Genomic DNA, 23,254 nt, shown 5'->3' on the forward strand with positions numbered 1-23,254 from the left:
CTCTCTTCATGTTTACTTTCCATTTCTACAGCAGCCTGTTTTCCCTGTTAAATTTAGATTGCGCCCCCGGCTTGTTGTTGCACATAGTGAAATTCATTGCAACTTCAATACACATATATACATAATTCCACATGATCAAAAAAATTCTTAATAATCAATTGTTGATCATCAGTCATGCCCATCCCTTGATGAGATTTTGAGATTTGAGATGTTGAGATGTGAGTTGTAATAACTTGCAATCATCCTTTAAATCACATCCAAACTTCAAACTTCAGATGATTTGCAACATGTATCATGTTTTTGAAAAGAAGCCAACATGATGAGCAGATTTCTGTGGTTGAACTACTCATCTAGAGTTCTTCATTTTCTTCTTTTATGGTATTGTACACATACAACATGTGTACAATGCCGAACTAAAACAATTGTCTTTTGATTTAATTAGGTACAGTAAGACCATGTTGACTTTAAAAAGCTCCACATACAATACACAGCATTGTTTGATTCCTGTGCTGGCCTGACCACTACAGTTGGAAAATCAGTCATTTGTTCCTCAGTATTTGGATGCACAGTGTAATAGCCTCTTGTGAACAGTTAGCTGAAGTTCACTTGATCACTTGCTCACTTCTTGGGTTACAGAAAGATTTTTGTTATGCCAGATTCTATGTGTGTCTGTGCTGTACTACTGGTTTATTCCCATATGAGAACAAGGGCTGCAGTGACCAAGACCTATTTCCACACACATAATGGCACGTCAGTATTGTATTGAGACCACTGGCACCGGAAACAGTGGGGCCAAGGGGACATTGGCCCCCACCCCTTAGCCCTCCTCCAACATTCTTTTTAAGTCACAAATCACTGTATCCCCTCAAATGCCCTATATTGCAACACTTATGGTAAAAAAGTGCGCATCTCGTTTGTGTTCATGTCAACAGCTCGCATATTTCTGCTCCTCGAAACTGGTATTTTTGGTCCGGGGGGCAGACACCCTCTCTACGTTCAAGAGTAGGCTTAAAACTTTCCGACCAGGCTCACTTTGGATCAGCCCCTAGTTATGCTGCTATAGGCCTAGACTGCCGGGGGACTTCCCATGATGCACTGAGCTCCTCTCTACTCCTCCTCCTCTCCATCTGTATGCATTCATGTAACATCAATGCATGTTACTAACTTGGCTTCTTCCCCAGAGTTATTGCTACTGCTGTTGCTGCTGTTATTGTTATTGTTATGATTGTTGTTATTCTGTCCCTGATAATGTAACCAAGTGGAACTTAATGTGGAGCGACAGGGGGAGGGGGAAAAATACAGTGCTCCACATAACAGTAACAGTACAGGCAGTAAAGTTGCTGTTTACAGTGAGTGGAGAGGTTTCCAGTGTTTCAGGCTTTTCTCCACATTTCAGCACAGAGTGGTCCACAATGAAAACTGCAGAGAGCACAAAAGCCTTAAATTGCGTGTCTTTAATTAGCAGAGGTGCACACACAGAGCTCATCACAAACCAACTTCCATGTATTTTGCATCTATAACATGATCTACCGAAATGTCCGTCAGAATAGACTCCAGCTATTAATGTGACTCAGGCAGGTCTGAGACATGTCAGATTAATGTCTGAATTTTACATTGATGTCGTTCAGGTGTCACTGAATGTATCCAGGATGTTGCAGAAACATCAGGACTGATCTGTTTGTTGCTAACTGCTGCTGTCAGAATCTGACGGTAATTAATGTTCTACCTTCTGCTACACATCTACACCATTGACTGTATATAAAAAGGTCAGCTGTTACACACAGATTCCAGATTTCTACAGTGGAATTGTTTATAATAAAGCGGACCTTATGGATCACCCTTGCTGAAAACAGTCCTGTGCTAAACAATGCAAGGGGCTGAGTTGGTGTGGGCGTGTTGTTTAAAGTGTCTGTGAGACAATGAAATATGATCCAGCAGTCCGGTTGGAGTAACAGATTAATGCATTTAAAGGCTGATCAGAAAAACACTGCACAGCTGTAATATTCACAACCCTGTTTATTATCTGTGTCCACAGAAAATATGAAAAGGCCTTAACACACACACACACACACACAGAAACTTTTTGGCCCCCACACTTCTGTAATGAATCCGGTGCCCCTGATTGGGATAGATTTGAAAAAACCTGAAACTATCCTTTAAGCTGGGTTACTCACTATAATGGTGCATGCTAGCTCCAGTACTGACCTCCAGGGGGAGTGGGGCCTTGATGTCAATACCGACCAGAGTCCAGCCCATGGTGGTATACACCTCTGGTCTCCAGATCTCTTCATAGTGGCCCAGCTGGTCTCTGGTGAAAACAGAGAATATGTTTCCCCTCTCCTGGTCCCGGTGGTAGTAGAAGGATAAGCAGCCGGCCATGGGCACTGTGGTCATGGGTGAGGTCAGCTTGGCCACTTCCTGGAAGTGCTTGGCATACACAGAGTCCACATACATGTAGTGGCCTGGAGCAGTGGAAGATATAGATGAGCTGGAGGTGGTTATGAGCTGATACAGTCACATTTATGTGTGTGGGTTACATGTTATCAAAAGACTTTAAAGTGTTAAAATGACATATATGTGTAGTCATTCACACACCTCAAGTTTCAGGTTTTTTCTGCATGCTGCAGTGAGCAATGACTATGTTGTTGCATATAAAGCAGAGATAAAGCAAAGAAAACTGCTGCTCCATATTCCAACCTGGAGTACAAAAAAATTCAGCAGCAATTCAGCACTGAAGTTGAGTTGATAATAAGAAAATTGTTTGGGGATATTATCTAGCTCCATCTTTAGAAAACCTTTTTTTTTATTATGATGCAGCCATCTGAAGTGAGTCTGAAGTATGAAGTCAGGTCAAGTATGAAGTCAAAATTGTTTTTCATGTCTTGAGCATACAAAATGAACGCTGTGGCTGTCAGGTCAGTCAGCTGCAGCAGTCAGACCTCAGGACTGTACAGCATACCTCACAATAATAATCAGTTGCAAGCACAGACACAAACAGCTAACCAGACCAGTGACAAACGGATGCTGTATACTTTGCAAAAATATGTGTTTGGAGTGTTTGTAACATACAGGATCGCATAAACTGACGGAGGAGAAGTGGATTGTGCAGAAGTGATGGTTTTGAAAAGCTTAAATGTGTATTTTGTTACTTTTTTTGCAGAAAAACTGTGTTGACATTGCTAATGTACAGTATATTAGTAAGCAAAGTGTATATTCAAAAGTTTGTACTCTCATTTTATTTTATTCTGGTTTATTGATTATTATTTAACGTTTTTTAAATTGTGTTTTGTTTCTTAGCTACCTTATTTGTTTCATCATTTACAGTTTGTAACTCGGCTGCTGTTACACCAGAATTTCCCTTTGGGATTAATATAGTACTCTGTGTATGTACAGAAAAGCAAAGTACAGGAAAAACCAATATAAATTGTCTTAGTAAGGTGTCTTAGAACAGCTTCAGTGCACCTTGGCATTGATTCTACAAGTCTCTGGACTCTTCTGGAGGGATGAACACCGTTCTTCAAAAAGATATTCCCTCATTTGGTGTTTTGATGATGGTGGTGGAGAGTGCTGTCTAACACATCAGTCCAAAATCTCCCATAAGTGTTCAATTGGGTTGAGATCTGGTGACTGTGAAGGTCATAGCATATGATTCACATCATTTTCATACTCATCAAACCATTCAGTGACCCCTGTTTCATCATAGGATAAAGGTGATCACTCAGAACAACATTGTATTGACCCTTCCCTCTAAGGGTGTGTCCATTTCCGAGGAAAGAATTGTGACCAAAGAATTTTAATTGATCCCATTGTTGGCCAGGAGTTTGTTAACACTCCCATATTCACTACGAAGTGATTGAGTAATTTGAGGGGACAGAATCTTTAAGACAGATCTCTATGTAAGGCCTACACATCTTTTAATCTCTCTTTTCCCCTTTTTTTCCTTGTTCGAACTGAGTGAATCAGGAGTAAAATGACATGTATGACAACACATGTGGTCTACCTATTGAAATGTCCTTGTGGGTTTTCTTATGTGGGCAAGACAAAAAGGGAACTGAGAATTAGGATCTCTGAGCAGAGAGAGTAGTATCAGAAATAGGGACAAGAGGTCTCCTGTAGTCAGACACTTTAATTCCCCTGGCCATGGAGTTTGTAGGATATGGTTCATGGGTATTGGGGCTGTTAGGCCACTGTTGAGGGGAGGAGATAGGGAGCAGAAACTTATAGAGTATCAGTATTATAGAGTATCCTAGGAGCTTAAATGATGAATTGTTTTTGTCTTGTTTTTTATGAATACAGATGGGTATTACTGATGTATATGTATTTGTATTTTCTATGGAGGTTCTGCACATGAATGAGTTTACATATGTACATACATGCATTTTCTTATCGTTAGTGTGTAAATCAATTGGTTACTTATTGTTTGTTGCAATAACAGAATGTGATATATTTCTTCTTATGACTTAATTTAGCCTTTTATGTTTAGCCTATTGATGATTTGAATCAGCTGGTTGTTAATCACCAGCAGGTCCCTGGCTGCTGTTTACTAGGGGTCACACCCAGATATGTCTCAGAAATGCTGAGGAAAACCTGAGCCTGAAACGCATCCGTTTCCTTCTGCTGCTGTGCATTATTAAAAGTGTTAAATACTTATTTGTGAGTACAGATGACTTAATTTGCTAGACAATGGACTCAAACCATGCCAGCAAAATGCCCCCCACAGCATAACAGAGACACCGGATCCCCTCACTGTAGGGGTCAAGCATTCAGGCCTCTACTGTTCTCTTGGTCTACGCCACACATACACTCTCCCACTTCTCGAGAATATGGTGACGGATGACTCATCTGAGCATATCACTTTTTTCCACATCTCTGTAGACCAGTGCCTATGCTTTTTGCACCACTGAACTCTGAAATGAATGTGCGTCCATCTTTGTAATGAGGGGTTTGTGCACTGCAACCCTATTATAACATCCCTCTCTATGTAATTGTCGACGGCTCTTCTTGCTGACAGTCTGATTACGTCTTGCATTGACATTCTGAGTCACCTGAGGAAGAGTTGCTCTTCGCACTAATGCACAAGCATCATGGTCATCAAATGTGCACTGTTGACCACAATTTCCAACCCTATTATTATTATCTAAATGCACTTTAGTCACTGTTCCTAGTGAAACATTAGCTAGTTGAGCAGTCTTTGTGACTCAATCTCTTGCCATCCAACACTGAACCTTTTTTCAAAAACATTTAGATCTTTTCTTCTTGCCATGTTTATAGAAAGTCAGACTCAACTGGGCCTGCTCAGCATTTTTATACATGCCACATATATGACTGGATGTTAATTACTTCATTTTACCATGCAGTACACCTGTGTGGAAGCATCTGCATTCATTATGTTTCTCCACTCATTTATTTAGGGCTTTCCTTTCATTTGTCACCCGTCTGTATGTATACATATCTGTTGTTTTGGTGGTGGATTTCTTCAAGGACAGTTTTTCTAACCTCATGCATCCTACAACCTGAACAACACTCAGTTGCCTAAACTTTTGGGAGTTGTGGATGTAGTGTAGGTTATTAGTGTTGATATACTGTGTATGTCAATGTGTATGACATTATGAATATGTAACACAATTTAGCTATGATCAGGTTTTTTATATACAAAAACATAAAAATAAACACCAATTTGACCTTCAACTATAATTCACTCTTCAACTAACAGATGCTCAGACAAGTAACTGCATTTACCTCTGCGGTTACTGTTGGTGTGGTTTTCAGGCAGATTAGACTCAGGCTCTGTAGTCATACTCCCCCCAACGTACCAGTTGACATTTGGGTTCCAGCTGTTGCTGTAGCCACACAGATGATGCTCCTCAAAATTACACTCTGGTGACGATAAAACAGTAGTTTTGTATATTTACTATCAAGCTAAACATGATTCCTTTATAAATCTTACACATTTTGTATGAATAAACTTGATATAATGTTGACACTGACCTATGCAGTAACCAGGAACAATGTGGATTTCAAAGATGGCCACACTGTTGCCTGAGCCACGTTCAGGTCGACCTTCCAATAAAATCTGTGGCAGAAAAAGGAGAATTCCAAAGTAACTGGGACAGAAAGCAATCACCAACATTGTCTCACCATGTCATCATGTCACATCACATAAACATCATGTCAGGTCATGTCCTGATAGTAAATGGACTGCATTTATATAGCGCCTTTCTCAAAGTGCTTTACAACACATGCCAACATTCACCCATTCACTCACACATTCATACACTGATGGCAGAGGCTGCCACGCAAGGTGCAACCTGCTCCTCAGGATCTAATCTAATTCAAACACACAGACACTGCTGGCTCAGCCATCGGGAGCAATTTGGGGTTCAGTATCTTGCCCAAGGTCACTTCAACATGCAGACTGGAGGAGCTGGGGATCAAATTTAAAAGTCAGCTGTGCAAGAACAAGTACTGATAAAGAATACACAAACACAAGGGTCATACAGAGAGTCAACTATATACGCACACATACATGGGCTTGTGAATGAAACAAAATGCACATATGTAAATAAGCATGTGCGTATGACTGTATGCCTCAGCTGTAGTGGTTTGAAACTTATGTTGTGGTAGCTGCACTGTGTGTATCAATAGTACGTGTGAGAAAATAGGTGTACACATAAATGTACGGCAACAATACATCAATATATCCAATCACATCACACATCACAGCCCATAATGTCACAGCATGCATCACATATCCCACCACATTATCCCAGAATCATAATCACATTAACACATCACCTCATATCCAGTACACTAGAGTACACTGGCAAATGATACCAATGATACCAACCTTTAAATGGTTGTCATGCCATTACTTACAGTGCCAACACGGTGTAGTTTTGTTTTCCCCTCATAGCGTAGTATGGCATGTGGGACAACTTTAAAGTCTCTAGTACAGAGCTTTAAATTATGGCATGTTCTTTCTCAGGTGTAATTATATTAAGAAATGGTCCTCACAAAGAAAAAAAAAAGACTTTTCTGGAAGAGGTTAGTGCTTTGGTTAACAATAATGAAGCAGGTTAAATTTAGAGGCTTGAATGACATCATGGCTTCTTTTATAGGACTTGTGGGCCTCTGCCTCAAACTCAGTCTGTACTTAAGGAGGGTTAGCTTTCTTTAAATTTAGATTAGCAAGCAAAACTGTATTTATATTGCACATTTAATTCCACAGGGAAAGCTGCTTTACAGAAAAAGCAAAGAACATGAAAAGCATACATACAAAGATATATAAATACATACAGTACATAGTACAAAGTTCCAGAACAGCTGCTAAATGGACCTTGAGGTGAGGTGAGATTATTTGTCAAATACCTTTTCCAAGGTCAAAAATTAACTTTGAAACTCAACTGCAAGCCAACATTGACAAGAAAAAAACCTTGAAGTGCTCAGCAAAAAAAGAAAATGGAAATTCGAGAAAATCTAGTTTTGTGACAACTGGGTAACCTCCACCTGTTAAAGAGGTTATGTGATATGATCGAATTCTGCAGGACCGCTGCTGTTTTGTAAACATACATACATACAAAGTATTTTAACAATAGAGACACTATTAAATCGCTAATAAAAACCACAACACTAACAAAATGTATCAAATATGTACAAGAAAAAACAATAAACTGAGAAAGTATTCCAGCAGCTGGGAGCATAAAAACTAAACACAGCCTCACAAGCACTTTATTTAACTCCTGAAGCAATCAGAAGGCTTGTACCAAATTACCCGCGAGCAAGCTTGAGGGAGCCAATCAAAATGTCTCCAATTAAAAATCAGCTGCATTTTGACTAAGCCAACAATCTTTAAAAGTAAAGATCAGTGAGGAAGGAAACATAGTATGATAAGAAGCCTTTTACTTAATATGGTTTTAAAAGTGATAAAGGGAAGTTTTAATTGTGTCATCATGTTTCTGTGGAATGTAAATTAAGAAGATGTCAGACGCATAAGTCTGGAGCCAAATAGGCCGAGCCATCTCTTTCTACTTCCATCACACTTTCAATTCAATCATATTCAATGCTGCACTCAAATGGTAGTAGCCATGGTCCTGGTAGCCTAGTGTTGTGAGATGCATTAACAACAACATGTTTGATTCCTGACACATCTTTGATCTCTGACCTTTTGCAAAAAAGGAAAAAGTCCAGAGAAATGCAGGGTAGGGGAAGTTGATGGATTTTAATTTTGTAACACTTTCCAAGCCTGAAATTTTTCCAAAACTACAGTGAACTCATTAAGAGAGATGGAAGGAGGATTATGATTGGTTGAAGGAAAACTGTATGTGATGCACAAAATTTTCTTCTGGAAGAGGATAGATAATTGTTTGTATTTTTTCGGATAATCTATAAAATATATGGATGAAGCCAATGAATATATCCATCCATTCTCTAAAGAGCTTATCCTGTTCAGGGTCTGATGTTAAGCACCTTGAACTGCCATTGTGTATGAGAAGTGCTATACAAATACAATTGACTTGACTTGATATGATGTTGGGCTAAAGCTTATCCCAGCAGGTACTGGATTTTCAACAAAACTTTGATTTAGACAAGACATGCAAATGACCTTGACAGCAAAGATGCGAAAATAGAAAGTGAGGTTTTCTGAACATTGGTTTCTCCAGCCTCTAACCCAACAACTGATCAAAACAGCACTGATAAAGAATCATTCTGATGACTTTCCTATTCAAATTGCTAATTGAGTAAAAGTCTCCTTAATGTGACTGTGACTGTGATCTTTACAGAAATTCATACCTGGTAGGGGGTGGTCGTGTTGGCTAGGTCCACACTAGCAATGAGCCAGCTGTCAGAGGCTTTGTTGGCGGTCCAGAGCCTGTAGTCAAAGTTATCACTGTCTGGTCTGAGATGGAGCTGCAGGGAACCTTGTCCAGCAATCTGGTACACCAGCCTCACACAGCTCCACTCCTGCTGGTCCAGAACTGGACTGACAAGAACCGCCTGTTCCTGGTCATATAAGAAGGCTGAGTCCACTGTTATCAAATGGCCTACAACAACAAAATGAAGATGTGTCATATTTATGTACATGTGGAATATTACAGATGCTAAGAGGTGCTGATGCATTTTTAGACCCACTATCTTGCAATTTTTCTTATCTTTACTATTTTTACATTATCTTAAGATAACTAATAGTTATATTTACAATATTCTATTGTATTTCATGTGTTTGTTTTATTATTACGCCACTTAAACCCTAAATTTGCTAAACATGCTCAACAACTCACCAACTTTGGCTTGCACATCAGGTCTGGTGTCGTGAAAAATTTGATAAAATGTAAAAATAAACCCCCAAAGTGCCAAAATGTGCTCTCTAGCGCCACCTATGTAACTAAAATGGCTGCCTGTAGGAATGTCATAGAGAGATCAAACCAAAACTCAATTATCCATCTCATCAAGACCTACAGATTATATACTGACACCCCTGACCTAAATCCAACAAGTCCGCAATTAGCCTTTCAAAATAAGACTTTGCCTCAATTTTGGCCCCCAAACAAACACTATCTCCTCCGAGGGCATTAATGGTATCAGCTTCAAACTTTACTAGATGACTTATGACACTATGCTGAAAAAAAGTTGTTAAAAACTTTGTAATAACTGAAACTGTTTGGATTTTATAAGCCCTCAAAGTTGCAGTGCCACATCAACTTTACAATGTAAAACAATGGGGAGGCATGAACTTTGCGTCAAACAGAGGCTTCTGATGTCTAAACTATAAGTCTGACCACTTTCAAACCTGTATCAATGGATTTGCTACGAAATTTCCTGCTGAAATATGATTTTTAATGTAAGATGGCCAAGGTAATGGGATTTATTATAGGATATTTCACAAGAAGTGTTCTCTAAAATTCCCCTCTCCAACTGCTTCTGGTGATGTCAATCCCTCAGTCCTGTGACACATTTCACAATACACACTCATTATAAAATCACAGAAAGAGCAAGAAAAGACTTTAAAACTCAGACTCTAATATCTCAAAACAGTAAAAGAAAAAACATGTAAATTCAAGATTTGTAGGTCAAAGTCTCGTGACTCATTTAAAGTTCAAATGAAGTGGAATGTAGAAGCAGTAAATGTTCAGAAAGGTTTGGGTTCGCTCACACTCTCCATTCAAATCAAACTTTGACCAGGTCATGTGGGTTAAAAGTCTTTCCTTTTCTAAAAATAGACTTGATGAAAATTAGGAAAATATTTTGTTTTACACACAAACTCATCAAGAGTTTTCAATTTACTAATTGAAATCCAAGTGAATGGGCCCAAAACTTGCATGATTTTGATGACACAGGTGTGGGCAAGACAGACATGTCTCACCCTGCAGAAAATTCTCATTCTGTCAATCAATCTTTCAAAATAAAAGCACACCACACTTGTAATAAATATCCCTCATTTTTAAAAAAACAAAATGATCTGATCCCGACGGGCCAGAGTGTGAGGTCCTGACTAACGCTGCTTGCAGCTTTAATTATATAAATATTTTGTTTGGTGGAATATTTGTTCTGTGTATAAAGTTCAGCTTCTAGTGATCAAGACTTTAATGTGTCATTATGTGTAATGGGCATCTGTGCTTCATAGCCTAGCAAATAAATCATTCTCATCCATTAAGAATCAACCTTGACAGAAGGAGAAGGGGGTATTCTTGAACTCACAACCTCAGCATTGTTCTACAGTTTACTGTCTTAACAGTACTGTGCACTAAATGATTGTGTCACTGGAGCCCACACAAAGAAAAAAGGAGGAGCAGCAGGACCTTATAAGCTTTGCAATGGAGAACACAACACTAAAATACAACATACAACATACAACACATATAAACACACAAAAACCAAGACCTTCAATTTATACTTTGAAAAAAACAAGGGAAGCAGAAAGACTGCAATAATGTTAAGAGGAGAACATACAGAGATAAGAAATAGAGTTTCTTATTTCAGTATTTGGATATGTGCATTACATGACAGTCATATTATGAATTGAGGCTTATTTTGATTACTGACACACTGGAATAAGGTTTCCATCTTCCCTTTATGTCACAATCCACATAAAGGAGAGTCTTCTTACCAATTCACACAGGTCTGAGAGAGCAGAGAGACAATTTAGTGGATATAAACAGTGTTTATGTAGAGCTGGTTTAAGTGCACTGAGTTCTAAATCAGGTTGGGGAGGGAAGGCAGGGGTATTTGCAGTTGTATCTGTGATCCCTTATTTGGTCAAATGAACTTCATAGAGAATCTTACCAGCAGGAGAGGTCTTTGAGCAGTGATTTTCTCCAACAACAAGTCATGTAGGAGCAAGGAGGACAGGCAGACACAGCCCAACATGTACCAACGTATGCAGAAAAGACAATATAAGCCTTCAGCCTCACTGATCCACAGCTGATGTGACTGGGTCAGATATACACTGGTAATCAACAATTTTCATTCACTGAGTCACACTGACTGTACCTGGCTTTACATATATAAGCCAAATTACTACATATCACATGTTCTTTACATCACAACTGAGCATTTTGCATTCATGTGCCTGTGTCTTAGAAATCTTAATGTATGTGTAGACTCTTGAAAGTACAAACTGACTGCACTTATATAGCACTGTTCTTTCCTTTACAATATTTGCCTCTCAATCACACATAGACTCACACACCGGTGGCAGCGGAGCTGCCTTGCAAGGCGCTGGCCTGACCATCAAGAGCAACTTGGGAGTTCAGTGTCTTGCTCAAGGACACTTCAACAAATGGACAGGAAGAGCCAGGAATTGAACTGCCAACCCTGCTGCTACTGGACGACCCGCTCTACCTCCAGAGCCACAGCCTCCCTCCTGACCTTTCAAATCAATCTGTACTCAAACTGCTTTAACAATGTATGCAGACTTAATGAACTGTGACAGATTATACAACTAAAACAAGTTTCAATAGTCAGCTAACTGATTTTCATACTGCACATATATGAATGGAAACCAATGCCCACTGCCAAGAACAACCAGGACTATAAAACATAGACTGCATTTAAAATGGTCTGCTGAAATGTGAACTCTACTGGTAATTAAGGAATTAAAACCTGCAAAAACAGTCATGATCTCGTATAATCAGCACTACATATGTGACAAATGTACTACTATAGTAAACCACATTCAACATTGTTATTTAAATGATGATTACACTGTGTATGAGTGTTACTATTTTATCTAGATCATGATGAATTGTTCCTGTCTTGTACTGCAACTCTGCAACATCAGCAGACTTATCAGCTAAGGTTAAAGGAAGTTCAGCATTTGTAAAGAAGAAGATGTAGAAATTAAGAAGGCATAAGTAGAGGGTGTCTTAGAGCCATTTTTTGTGTTAATTGCAAATTATACTCTCACAGTTTGCCAACGTGATGTAAATCTTATGATCTGACTTATGAATCGACTTATGTCAGTTTAATGTTTTGAGCAGTTATTTTTGGATTTATGCTGATTAATCAGATGATGATGATCAGCTGTGATAGAAGGAAGTGAGAGGTCAGACCAGCTGGTCATCTCAGCTGCTAGCAGGCCGACTCCTGAGATGATCGGCTGGTCAGCATGTTGTCATCCTGGGGAGAATATGATCAGATGAACTGATCTGTGCAGCTCTTTGGTGATTTACTGCTGGCTCTAATATCTAAGCAGCATTTTGATATATGATATAATTCCTTTTGGAAGATAAATGTTGGTTTCAAAGATAAATCTAACAATTGTAGCTGCCACATTGGTTTGTCTGAATGTAAATTGAAACTTCATGTTTTTACTGGACATCCTCCCGTCTTCAGAAGTTTGCGCTCCCGGGTCCAACTTGCCCAGTCCGAACCATGGAAGTATTACAATACATTATAATATGTCCATGGTCCGAACTAGCGAGTATGCAAGTCCGAACTTGGCATACTTAGTATTGAGACAGGCCCTGTGTTCCATTTGGGAAACCAGTTCTACCCAGGTTAGGCATTGTTGGCCATTGTTAACAATACCAGTTGATAATGCATTAAGGAGTATTGTGTGTACACAAACACTGTAGCAACATGTCCACAGATAGAAGTTGTACAGTACTGTGTATACGACTGATTTAATGAGACACATTAAGACAGAAGTTCTAATAAAGGGTATATTACTACAGTTTTCACACTGTTGATGAGTGGAGCAGCCATCTTGGATTTTGAGGTCGGGGTTGTTGAGGTTCTTCCCACTATCTGAGTCGGAAATCCGACTTCAGGGGGTGTTCCAGTTGAAATTTCTGACTGGGAACTTGTAACCTCCGACTTCCCAGTTAAAATGGAATGCACAATGAGTCACGGAAAAATGTAGGAAACGTGTGTAGAACGGGGCATCGGTACCGTCTTTGACCTCACATTAGACTTATAAAAAATTTTTGTTATCTTTGTTTACAGTGAGAATAAATTAGCCAAATGAAGGCAACAGAATCAGTGGCTGCAGTGTTGTGGTTTGGACTGTTTAATGTGTGAGTCAAGAAGCAGAGCCCTGTCAAGGTGGCACAGTTTAAAAGAAATTTCAAAGAACAGGCCACAACACTGGCAAACTGCGATCTGTGTGCCTGATGCATGTTCATCAGTTTTATTGGTGAAGGCAGAGTTAATGGCACTTTGCACCTCAGGCTTTGATTCAATAAAATAGAGCCCTTATTTTTGCCAAAAACTTTCAAAATTGTCAGTACCTACACACTCATGTTTCAAGAGTCTGAAACACGAGAGGAGAGAAGATGAGAGGAGAGGAGTTTGGACTGGAGGGCCACTAACATTAGCAGAACTTTTCACCTTACATTGTCAACATATTCTAAGTCAGAAATTGGCCAGGAGAAGCTCTAAACAGTCCAGGCAGAGAGATAAGGAGTATTCGTCTTGGTGGTCTGTGGGACAGCTGTGAAGGCCTGACAGCTCTCCACCTCACTCTATCCATCCCTGCCTGAGTGTTTATCCTACTTCAGCACAGCCTGAAGCCTCTGTCTATGATGTCTCTGTTTAGTGAATATAATCACCTAGGACATCCGTTCTCATTTAACCACAAACTCTGCCTTCGTTCTTCTTTTTGGTGCAGCCTCCTCAACTCACCCACATTGCCATGGCAACCAAACAGCAAACACCACCGTGGTTACGTCTTCTTTTTTATGAGCCTATTTATTGCAAAACTGGGTGTAATCTACCGCCATCTCCAAGGTCGAGCTACAGCCTGGAACTTATTCCATGTCTGTCTGGTTAGTGGTTTAGTGAGCACCACGCTGGGTCTCTGCTGAAGCTTCTGTTTGGGGTAGAGCTCTGTTTTCAGTTTCATAGGAATATGCAGCATACTAGCTACACCCTCAGAGCTCAAGGCTTGGCTAGAAGAGAAATGGCACACACAATGTCCAGTAGAGCCACTTATTTTTACAGTGTGAACATAAACTGTGCTGACAGATGATCATAAACAGAGAGAGCTGCTTTGGGATGCTCTGAGGCTGGATGCACACAGCAGCGCAGGCAGTGGACACCTCTGTAATGCGGGAGATCAAAATTCAGCACGCTTTACAATATGAAATCTCTCAATTTCAGTGACATAGTTTCAGTTCAGAGCCTGAAATTATCTAGTTATCACATTTCAGAGCATATAACCATGAGTTCAAGTCTTATGATGATGAGTTCTGACACTATTCACTATACTATACCCGGCATCAATTTTCTTGGAGGAAGAATTCTCCAGAAAACCTTCAGTTTTTGTTTTTTGAATGATTATGAAGGAGAATTAGGGCCACTGTTGGGAAAAGGGACTTTTTGAATTGTAATACTTTCAGAAAAAAGTCATAAAGTCATAATATTGATAGAACTAAGTTGTAATTAAATAAAGTCATCATTTTGGAAGAAAAATGTCATGGTGGTATGATAATTAATAATAATCAGTACTGTTTGTGACATCTCTCATCCAGCCAAGAAAAAGTCATAATACTTTGTGATAAATTAACAAAAAAACAAAACAAAACAAAACAAAATTTCATGAAGTTATTATGGAAAAAAAGTTATTATATTATGATAATAAAGTCGGGATAATTTGAGAAAAAGGCTGAGAACAACAAAATGGGGTTGACTGGATTACACATTTCCTAAATGTTCATATTTTACTTTCTTTGCAAAGGACTGCATGTCACTTTGCTATAATTGGTACACAGCTCCCTCCCGCTACTGACTGCTTTTGTGGCAATGTGCAGGAGGGACCGGAACCGAAAAGCACTAGTCTGTTTTATTCAAAATGCTACATTTAAAGGCAGTCTGTTGTAAAGAGTCGTTAAGAGAAGGTATGTGTGAATAAGCATTTTTCAATCAGCCTACCCAGAGTGAATATCACAGTAGGTGCTCAACAACAAATTTACTTTCTCTATTTGTTTTCACCTTGTGTATCCAGTTTTCAACATTTTGTATCAATTTTTGTGTCTTAACAAACATTTAACATTTAAAAACTAGGACAAAGCCCACCTGACTCTTCAGGCGAAGCTCCCTCTAGTCCCTGAGCCAGTGCTGCTGCAGCCTCATCTTCCTGCCTGGCAGCTCCGCCTGTGGTAACACAGCTATCCAGGCAATATTTTGGTTTGGTATCCCAGTGTGTTTGACCCATTTAAAGAGTCTCACTGACACCACACTGCACCTTACTTACAACAGATTCTTTCATTAGATGCCACATTCAAACATGTTACTGTTAAATGTAGCTGCACTACTGCTGTGATAAATGTTTTGATTGGCAAAATAAATTCTCTAAATTCTCAAATAATAGGTGAGTCTCAAATAATTATAAGGACAAAAAAAACATCACTAATAAAGGCCATAGAGGAGGCGTATGATCACCTGTACTATAACATGGTAAAGGGTTTCCCACACTCATAATTGTCTTTATAGCATAAATACTGTTTTTATTCACACTCACCTCTGTTTTGCTGCCCCTTAGATTGCTGTTAGTGACTGTAAGTGAAACTTTCTGTGTCATACAGATGTTTCAAATGAAAAGCATATGGTAAGAGACAGGAGCTGTTATTATTATGGACTATTATCTAATATTCAAAATATCTGTGACAGAACTGTTGGGTTTCATTGTCATGAGCTTAACAGTGATTGCAAATACTGCAAAAAGACTTGATTGAAATTAGAGTATTTAGTGAGCGAGAACAGTATGTTAAAAAGAAAACATGATGACATGACTGTTGACCGTCCCAACAGTCACATGACACGCATCAAGTGCCGCCCCTAGCACCAATAGGAAGCGTTGCACTGCAGTAGTAACCTGGGTATAACTCCAGTTCTATGAGTACAGGACAGTGAAATGTCAGGGGTGAGTTGCCTATTGTAGTTGTCTAATTTTTATTAATAACTTTAAAAAATAAGATTAACAACAATTAATTAATTTTTGCCTTTTAGATACAGGTACAAGTGTGCAACAAACTAGTAAATAACATCTGTAGTTGGGCCAACACTGTATTGAAGTACAAAACAGCTTTTTCTCTGGACGACAGCTGCAAATAGGACAGTAGCATGAAGTGTTGCAGGGCGGAGCGTCACTGGCGAGCACCTAGCTGCCCTAGCTGCTAGGAGTTGTACATGGAAAATAATAGGAGTGGCTGTTTTGATGCACGCAGTTCAACATCTGTGTGTTTTGGCCTTTTCCCTAACTTTAACAATCACAACTAAATACCTAACCCCAACCCTAACCCTAAACTGAACCTGAACCCAGTTCTAACTTTAACCCTAAAACCCTACTACAAACAGTACTTTGCTCAAATGCAAATCTGATAACTGCACATACTGAAGAGAAGCTTACAAAAACTATTTCTGTCGCTTGTAAACACCTGATGTTTAATAGTAGCGAATGCATTTTACTCAGATGTCAGAAGTCTGATCACTTGAGTCCAAAAATAAGCAAACGAACCTGCTGTTTGGTTATTGGTTGTGGCCCAAATCCTTCTCTTTGTCCATCCTGTTGGTTTTGCAGGTGCTGTTTTGAAAGATGAAGAATAACTGGGTGCCCCTTCAAATGGAAGGGATGCATATTATACATTTTTGCAGCCAATGAGGGATCCTCTCATTGTCATGAGCAACTCCTAAAAAAGAAGCAGCTGATGAACTTCTTGGGCTCTAGGCCTGCATGTTTTCTCAAAAGCCCTCAATATTTTAGGTTTTTAAAATAACTTTGTGTCATTTCCCCTCAGTCTCTCTGACTGGACAAGCAAATCAGAGGAGCACAAGTTCTATTACTGGGGAAATATCACCATCTAGGTCTGCCCTAACATTGTCTTGGGGGGTTATTGTCTTATTTGTGTTGTGTTTCATTAATTCATGTCACCTCAGTTAGCAAGCTTGCTAGCTAGCTGGCTAACTAGCTTATGGACTATGGACATAAAGTTTGAAATAAAAGACGGAAAGAGAAAGTGAAGAAAATAAAGGAGGAGGGAGGAGGACACACATCAAGGAGAAACAAGGAAAGGAGAAATGTGTGAAAACAGGCCAGGAGTGAAAAAAAGAGCAAAAAGGAAAGGACAGGGAAAGTTGTTGGGGTTCCTTAATTTGCAGTCAGAGCAGCCGAGATTATTATGGCTTATGGATTTAAATGTAGCAGATTTGTCAGCTAAACATTCATTCTATGAACTCTACTCCAGCATAGTATAACAAAAATAGGTGTCAAGATTAGTAATGCTGTTTATGAAAATTCCTACCCTGCCTATGTTAAATGGTAAACAATAGTTGTATCGGACAATTTTTGCCTCTTTTTAGGTGGCAGGAGTGAAAATGAGTCATCCTCAACATTTGTTGTGTTATGGTTTCAGAATGATGAAGACAAATGGAGAACAATTAGATACAAAATAGGATGTAGGCTCTACAGGATGATTTTTTCCTGGGCAACTATCATATTTTTCCCAAATGATGTACAGATTTTTAGGTATTCTATTATCTCGAATAGCTTCAAAAATAGTGCATACAGCTGCCATACATGGAAAAAAAAAAAGGTTTGGGCTAAGCCCCGAATGTTTACAATGTCTGGCTCCACCCCTGCTGATGAAACTCTTTTTATCACAGCAGACACGTTGTCTACGCCCTCTTAAGGACAATAGCGCAGTTAAAAGTGAAAAGCTGTGAGGACAACTACTCATTCTGAAGTGACAGAAGAAGTCAACTTTCTGAGTCAAGGCTGTGAAAGCAGGAATGCAAGCCTGCAGCCATCTGTTATAATGTATCATTACCAAAGCAGCAAGCTACCATGCAAGGTGCTGACCCTGCGATTAGTACGTGACCTGCTCTATCTCCTGAACCACACGTGATGACTTGAAATACCTGCAGAAATCATTGATCTTATTGTGTCTTTAGTCTCATATAGTACATAAATGATCATGAAATTGATATGATATATTAAAACTGAATTCTGGACAGTTTTTGGTGCAGAATTCCTTCTTTTCTTCTTTTTTGATTTTCTGGAAGTGTATTTTGTATTTTCAGTATGTAATGAGAAACCAGTAGCTGAAACATTTTTCTGCCTCTTTCCTAATATGTTGCAAAAATGGTGTTAATGCTTCCGTCTCAAAGAGTCAGAAACATAACACATGCTCGCCATGCTGTGGAGCATCGCAAGATTTCATACGTTTCAACTGAAGCTTGTGGCGTACACAATTCTGATCCACTTATTTCTACCTATCGTCCAAAAAGGTGAGATTCAGCCTACTTTCACAAGTGCCACATTTTCCCAGATTCCCCTCTGTGCCTGTTTGTAACACGCATACGCATGCTTATCATTTCTTGAGAGCCAAAAATATATTTATCAATTGACAAACATATTAATTAAAACGAAGGATTTAACAAATTAAATGGTTTTAATCCAGACAGAGACCCATTAGTTGATTCTGCTGCCAGGCAAATGTGTCTTTGCTCTTATTGGCTGGTTTTACTGCCTCTAGCTCTGTTTTTTTCTCCTGTGTGTGCTTGTTCTTTCCTCTCCGGCAGTTTAACTGATCGGGGCGTGTGCCTTTGTCCCGCTCAACAAGTCAGAGCCCAGAAGCCCCGCCCCACTGTGATGTGACAGTGTTTATATTAAACAGCCCCCACTGCACTCAGACACAGAGCTGAGCGACTCACTGTTCGCTTGTTTATTCAAAGCTTATTAATATTAAACGTGTCACGTGTGTCACGTGTGTCGCCTCGTATCTCTCATGGCAGGGTTGTACAGCTCTGATCAAGACATGACATGACAATCGCAGAGCCCAGAAGCCCCGCCCCACCGCTGCACAGAGGAGCAGCTGATTGCTTGTTTATTCAGAGTTTAAGTTTATTAATATTAATTGTGCCACGTGTCCAAATTGCACAAAATTTGACACTGCACTTCCTTTGTTCCCCAGCAAGGCAACTGCCAAGTGTGGTGTTGATCAGATGAACGGTTCAAGAGATACCCGAAGGACATACATGCAGACATAGAGACACACAGACAGAGATTCCTTCCTTTAGTAGCTAGATTTCAAGGTACAGTATATCCAGGATGTGCCAATGTTGGAGCGAATGTGATAAAATACCTCCTTTCACAATTTGAACAATCACTGAAGGTCAAATAAAAGCTCACTTCAATAACGTGAAACAAAGGTCACTGAAATGCATACTTCTACAGTCAAATCACTATCGCTCAAAAACATTTTTTGCAGCTTTCAGTTGCATCTTGTGGTCTTAATGAGTAGATCTCAGTTGTCATGGAGAAGGTACAGTTGTCAATCTCTTTGGTCACCTGATGACAACTGGACCATCTTCATCTCTGAACCATTTCTATGACAACTGAGCAAACTGCAATCTGCTCTTGGAAGGTGACTGAGATGTGATTGAAAGCTCCAGAAAAAGCCAGTAAATGGACATTTTAATTAATTCTTTCTATTTTATGAGGATGCGAGCTCAGTACAACAACAGTTCACACAATGGTAGTGTCCAGTGGGAGACATGATGTCATGTTTGAGATTAACAACAATGAATGCTAACCTCTGGTTCTGTGTCTACAGACAGGAAATCCTCAAATAGCTGTTTTATCACAGGAAAAACCCTGCTCACGTTTTTTTACTCATCTCCGTGAGTATGAAATGACTCACATACACTCAACAACTCACATAAACTCAACAACTCCCTAACCGCTAAACTCAATGTCTCCTTCTATTAATTAGCATATAATAGGTCAGTTATGCAGAAGTTGAGGTCCTGCTCAACCGCATACACATATAGCTCCAGCTGCCAAGTTACCTACTGATGAGTACTGATTTATCAGTGGTGTCCCACCCTTTCTGTTGACTACATCTGTCTTATGTATGAACATTTCAGTGGTTTCCAAGCTGAAGGTCAAAACCTATAAAATAGGCAGAAAATGATAAAAAATGAAACTTTGCTTTAATTTTTGTACTTTTCTCTAGTCTTTGATTAATCCTGTGATATATAGTACTTTGAAGTTACACTTTAAGCCTCTGAAATGATTTACATGCTGACATTGGTGAATGGCTCTTTCACCAACCAAGCCAATATCCGAGCAGATTAACCAAGTACGTTTATCCGCCCATGGATGAGAGGTCACAGGTAGATACAGCTTTGTATTGAGAGGCCACGTGCTATCAGTTATGCTGCTATCAGTATACGTGATACTGCATTATTCCAAGCATGTTTATTTCAGTCGGTGACACGTAATGACACTGTACCTTCTTCATTCATGCTCCAGCTGCCATACGCAGGGTCTGATGTGTAGCCACATGTGCCCAGCTCAAAGTTGCAGGACCCGGGCAGCAGCAGCTGCTGCGCCCTGAGGAAACCGCACAGTAGCAGCGCTGCAAGGAGAGAACAGACAAGCATCCATGCTGCACAGTTGATGTCCAATTTATCAGTGATTCATTCAACCTTGTTAACTTCGTGGATGAAACTAAGCACACAGATCAAAGTTAGAGGAACTTGGCTTAATTACAGAACATTCACAGTGAACTGTAGGACTGCATTTGCACTCAAAGTGAAATGATTTGGATTTACCTTGCAAAGTGAGACAAACGCTGCTCATCGTAACCGCCGCTGCAGATCCCGCTGTAGTTTACTGATCGTCTCCTGTTAAATTAACCAAATAACGGCAGCGCCACCAGCTCGTCGAGACCCTCACTGGTTGCCTCTCACATGTTGTAACAGCAGGAGAGACGGAGTGTTTATCCGGCTGGATGAATGGAGGTCCCAGGGGCGGGAGGAACAAGCAGCGGGTCCATGTCTCAGCTCTTCCCCGCCTACTTCTGCTCCTCTGATCTGTCATGCTAATGAACCAGGGCCGGACCCAGACTGGTTCAGGGCCCGTCTGTGGAGCACGCAGCCACCCTGAATATGCTTCACCATCTGAGTTGTTTCTAGTCACACAGTAACATGCCTTTGAAACCTCGACATTTCTTCTTATGAAAAATATAAATAGTCTGTAAAAACAGACAACAACAATCATACAACAGTATTACTTTGGAAAGAATTGATCGAGCAGAGAAGCTAAAATGGATCTGTGTTTTTAATACATCAGTTTGCTTCATTCATTTAAACTAGGAGCTATAAGCAGCAGAACTGCATTTTGTTTGATTATTCTCTGTAGGTTCATCAAGATGAGCAGCCTTGATCACGTTACACATAACTACCCCACTCCCATTATATTGTGCTGAGACGTTTTGCTTCTGCCGTTGAGAGCTCTCGGTGAGCTCCTTATGATCTTCATAGAAGACTAAAGTAGAGGAATAAACTTACTTTGAGTTTCCTCTGTATGTCTGTGTAGCAGTAATGATGCAGGATGGCAAGTCACTAAAACTTAGATCTGAGTAGAACTTAAATAGATTAGAACTAAACAGCAACTTACAAACATATAAGCTACAGTGAAAGCATCACTGCCAGTGATGAACTTGTGGGGTCAATTTATAACATTGCAGATTTTCAGCTTGAGAATGTTACATCAGATGAAAAGCTTTTATAGACAGCTGGGGTGTATCATTGTTTTAACTTGAGAATTCAAATAGTACTACATAGTACCCACAGCTTTGCTGTGCAGAATGATGTATGTGCAGAGTTCATCTGCTGATAGTGGAAAGTTTCTCTGGGCTCACTGAAAATCTGATTTTAAGGGGTTGGTCAATGAGCATGATTTGTGACATCACAAATAGTCACAAGTGTGATGAGGAAACTTGAAGCCTCCAGTGTACAAATACTGAGAATGGACTTTATAGTGAAGTAAAGACATCTTATGTCCAGCAGTTCAACTTTTGAAATGAAAAATGTTTGCATATTTATAGACTCTGGAATTCTTAGTGAAGTGGAAGGAGGAGATGTCATTTTAAGGATTTTATCAACATAATTTAATTTTTTTTTTGTTAAAAAACCCTATTGTACATATATTCTTATTAAAAGTAGAGTATTTTATATACATCCTCAAACAGGTCATTAGGGGATCTTTAAACAAGAAAGTTTAAGACAAGTCTTGACCTTGTGAATAGTAGTTTGACAAAATAATATAAACTCAAGGTTCACATTGGCGTACAGCCTAAATGTGGAACAAAGAACATGTGATAATAAGTTGTTGTGCAACAATTTGTCACAGTAGGAGTGGTTGATGAGAGTGCCAGCCTGACTTACAAGCAGAACAGACACTACTAAACTAGGGATGACCACCAGAAGCATCCCAGGAGGACTCCCTGTTGGCTGGACTGGCAGAACATCTAGCCAGAGTCTTCAATGAATGAACACCAGAAATAGACATCATTTGTCTATGAACACCAGACCGAAACTGCTCACAGCATCCGCTGGGAAGAAGCCAAAGGTCATGGAGCTGGAGTCAGTGGACGACCGGAGAAAGACACATGAAATCTTTAAACAGAGACAGAGGTTGCCATCTCCCTCCATATACAACCACCTGTTACCACATGACTGAAGTCATGTTATGTCATGAAATTATGTGATGACAACTGAGCAATCTCCTTGACAACTGCACATATTACATGTGCTGATGCGGACTGTGTGATGTAGTTAAAAGTTCTGGGAAAAGCTTTAAAATGGACCTTCAGTTAAGACTATTTTGTTAATTTTTTACTGGTTGATTTTGGTCTGCACTGTAATATACAGTCATAAGAAATAGTGCTTACATTTTTTGGTTGTTTGACAGACACACTGCTATAGTGGTAAATAGAAAGAGACATTAAATATGTGACAGGAAGTAGAA

The 23,254-nt window shown here is 39.6% G+C and overlaps 1 protein-coding gene across 4 annotated transcripts in view; it reads right to left on the reverse strand.

Moving 5' to 3' along the window:
• The window catches only part of mamdc2a (MAM domain containing 2a), a 44,908-nt gene extending 23,617 nt beyond the window's left edge, over window positions 1-21,291 (reverse strand). Inside the window, exons 1-6 of one of the 4 annotated variants that reach the window (XM_067600131.1) lie at window positions 21,055-21,289; window positions 20,733-20,858; window positions 8,791-9,041; window positions 5,989-6,073; window positions 5,740-5,877; window positions 2,206-2,462 (exon numbers count right to left, since the gene is read on the reverse strand). In XM_067600131.1, coding sequence (XP_067456232.1) covers window positions 2,206-2,462; window positions 5,740-5,877; window positions 5,989-6,073; window positions 8,791-9,041; window positions 20,733-20,858; window positions 21,055-21,082 — 885 coding nt within the window. In that variant the 5' untranslated portion in view covers window positions 21,083-21,289. Of the gene's footprint in view, window positions 1-2,205; window positions 2,463-5,739; window positions 5,878-5,988; window positions 6,074-8,790; window positions 9,042-15,513; window positions 15,877-20,286; window positions 20,390-20,732; window positions 20,859-21,054 lie in introns of those variants that run through there. The other 3 variants (XM_067600141.1, XM_067600148.1, XM_067600137.1) reach the window with 3 other exon arrangements.
• Window positions 21,292-23,254: the final 1,963 nt, after the last annotated feature.

This window comes from Thunnus thynnus, chromosome 2 (assembly GCF_963924715.1).
Source record: "Thunnus thynnus chromosome 2, fThuThy2.1, whole genome shotgun sequence".
NCBI lineage: Eukaryota > Metazoa > Chordata > Actinopteri > Scombriformes > Scombridae > Thunnus > Thunnus thynnus.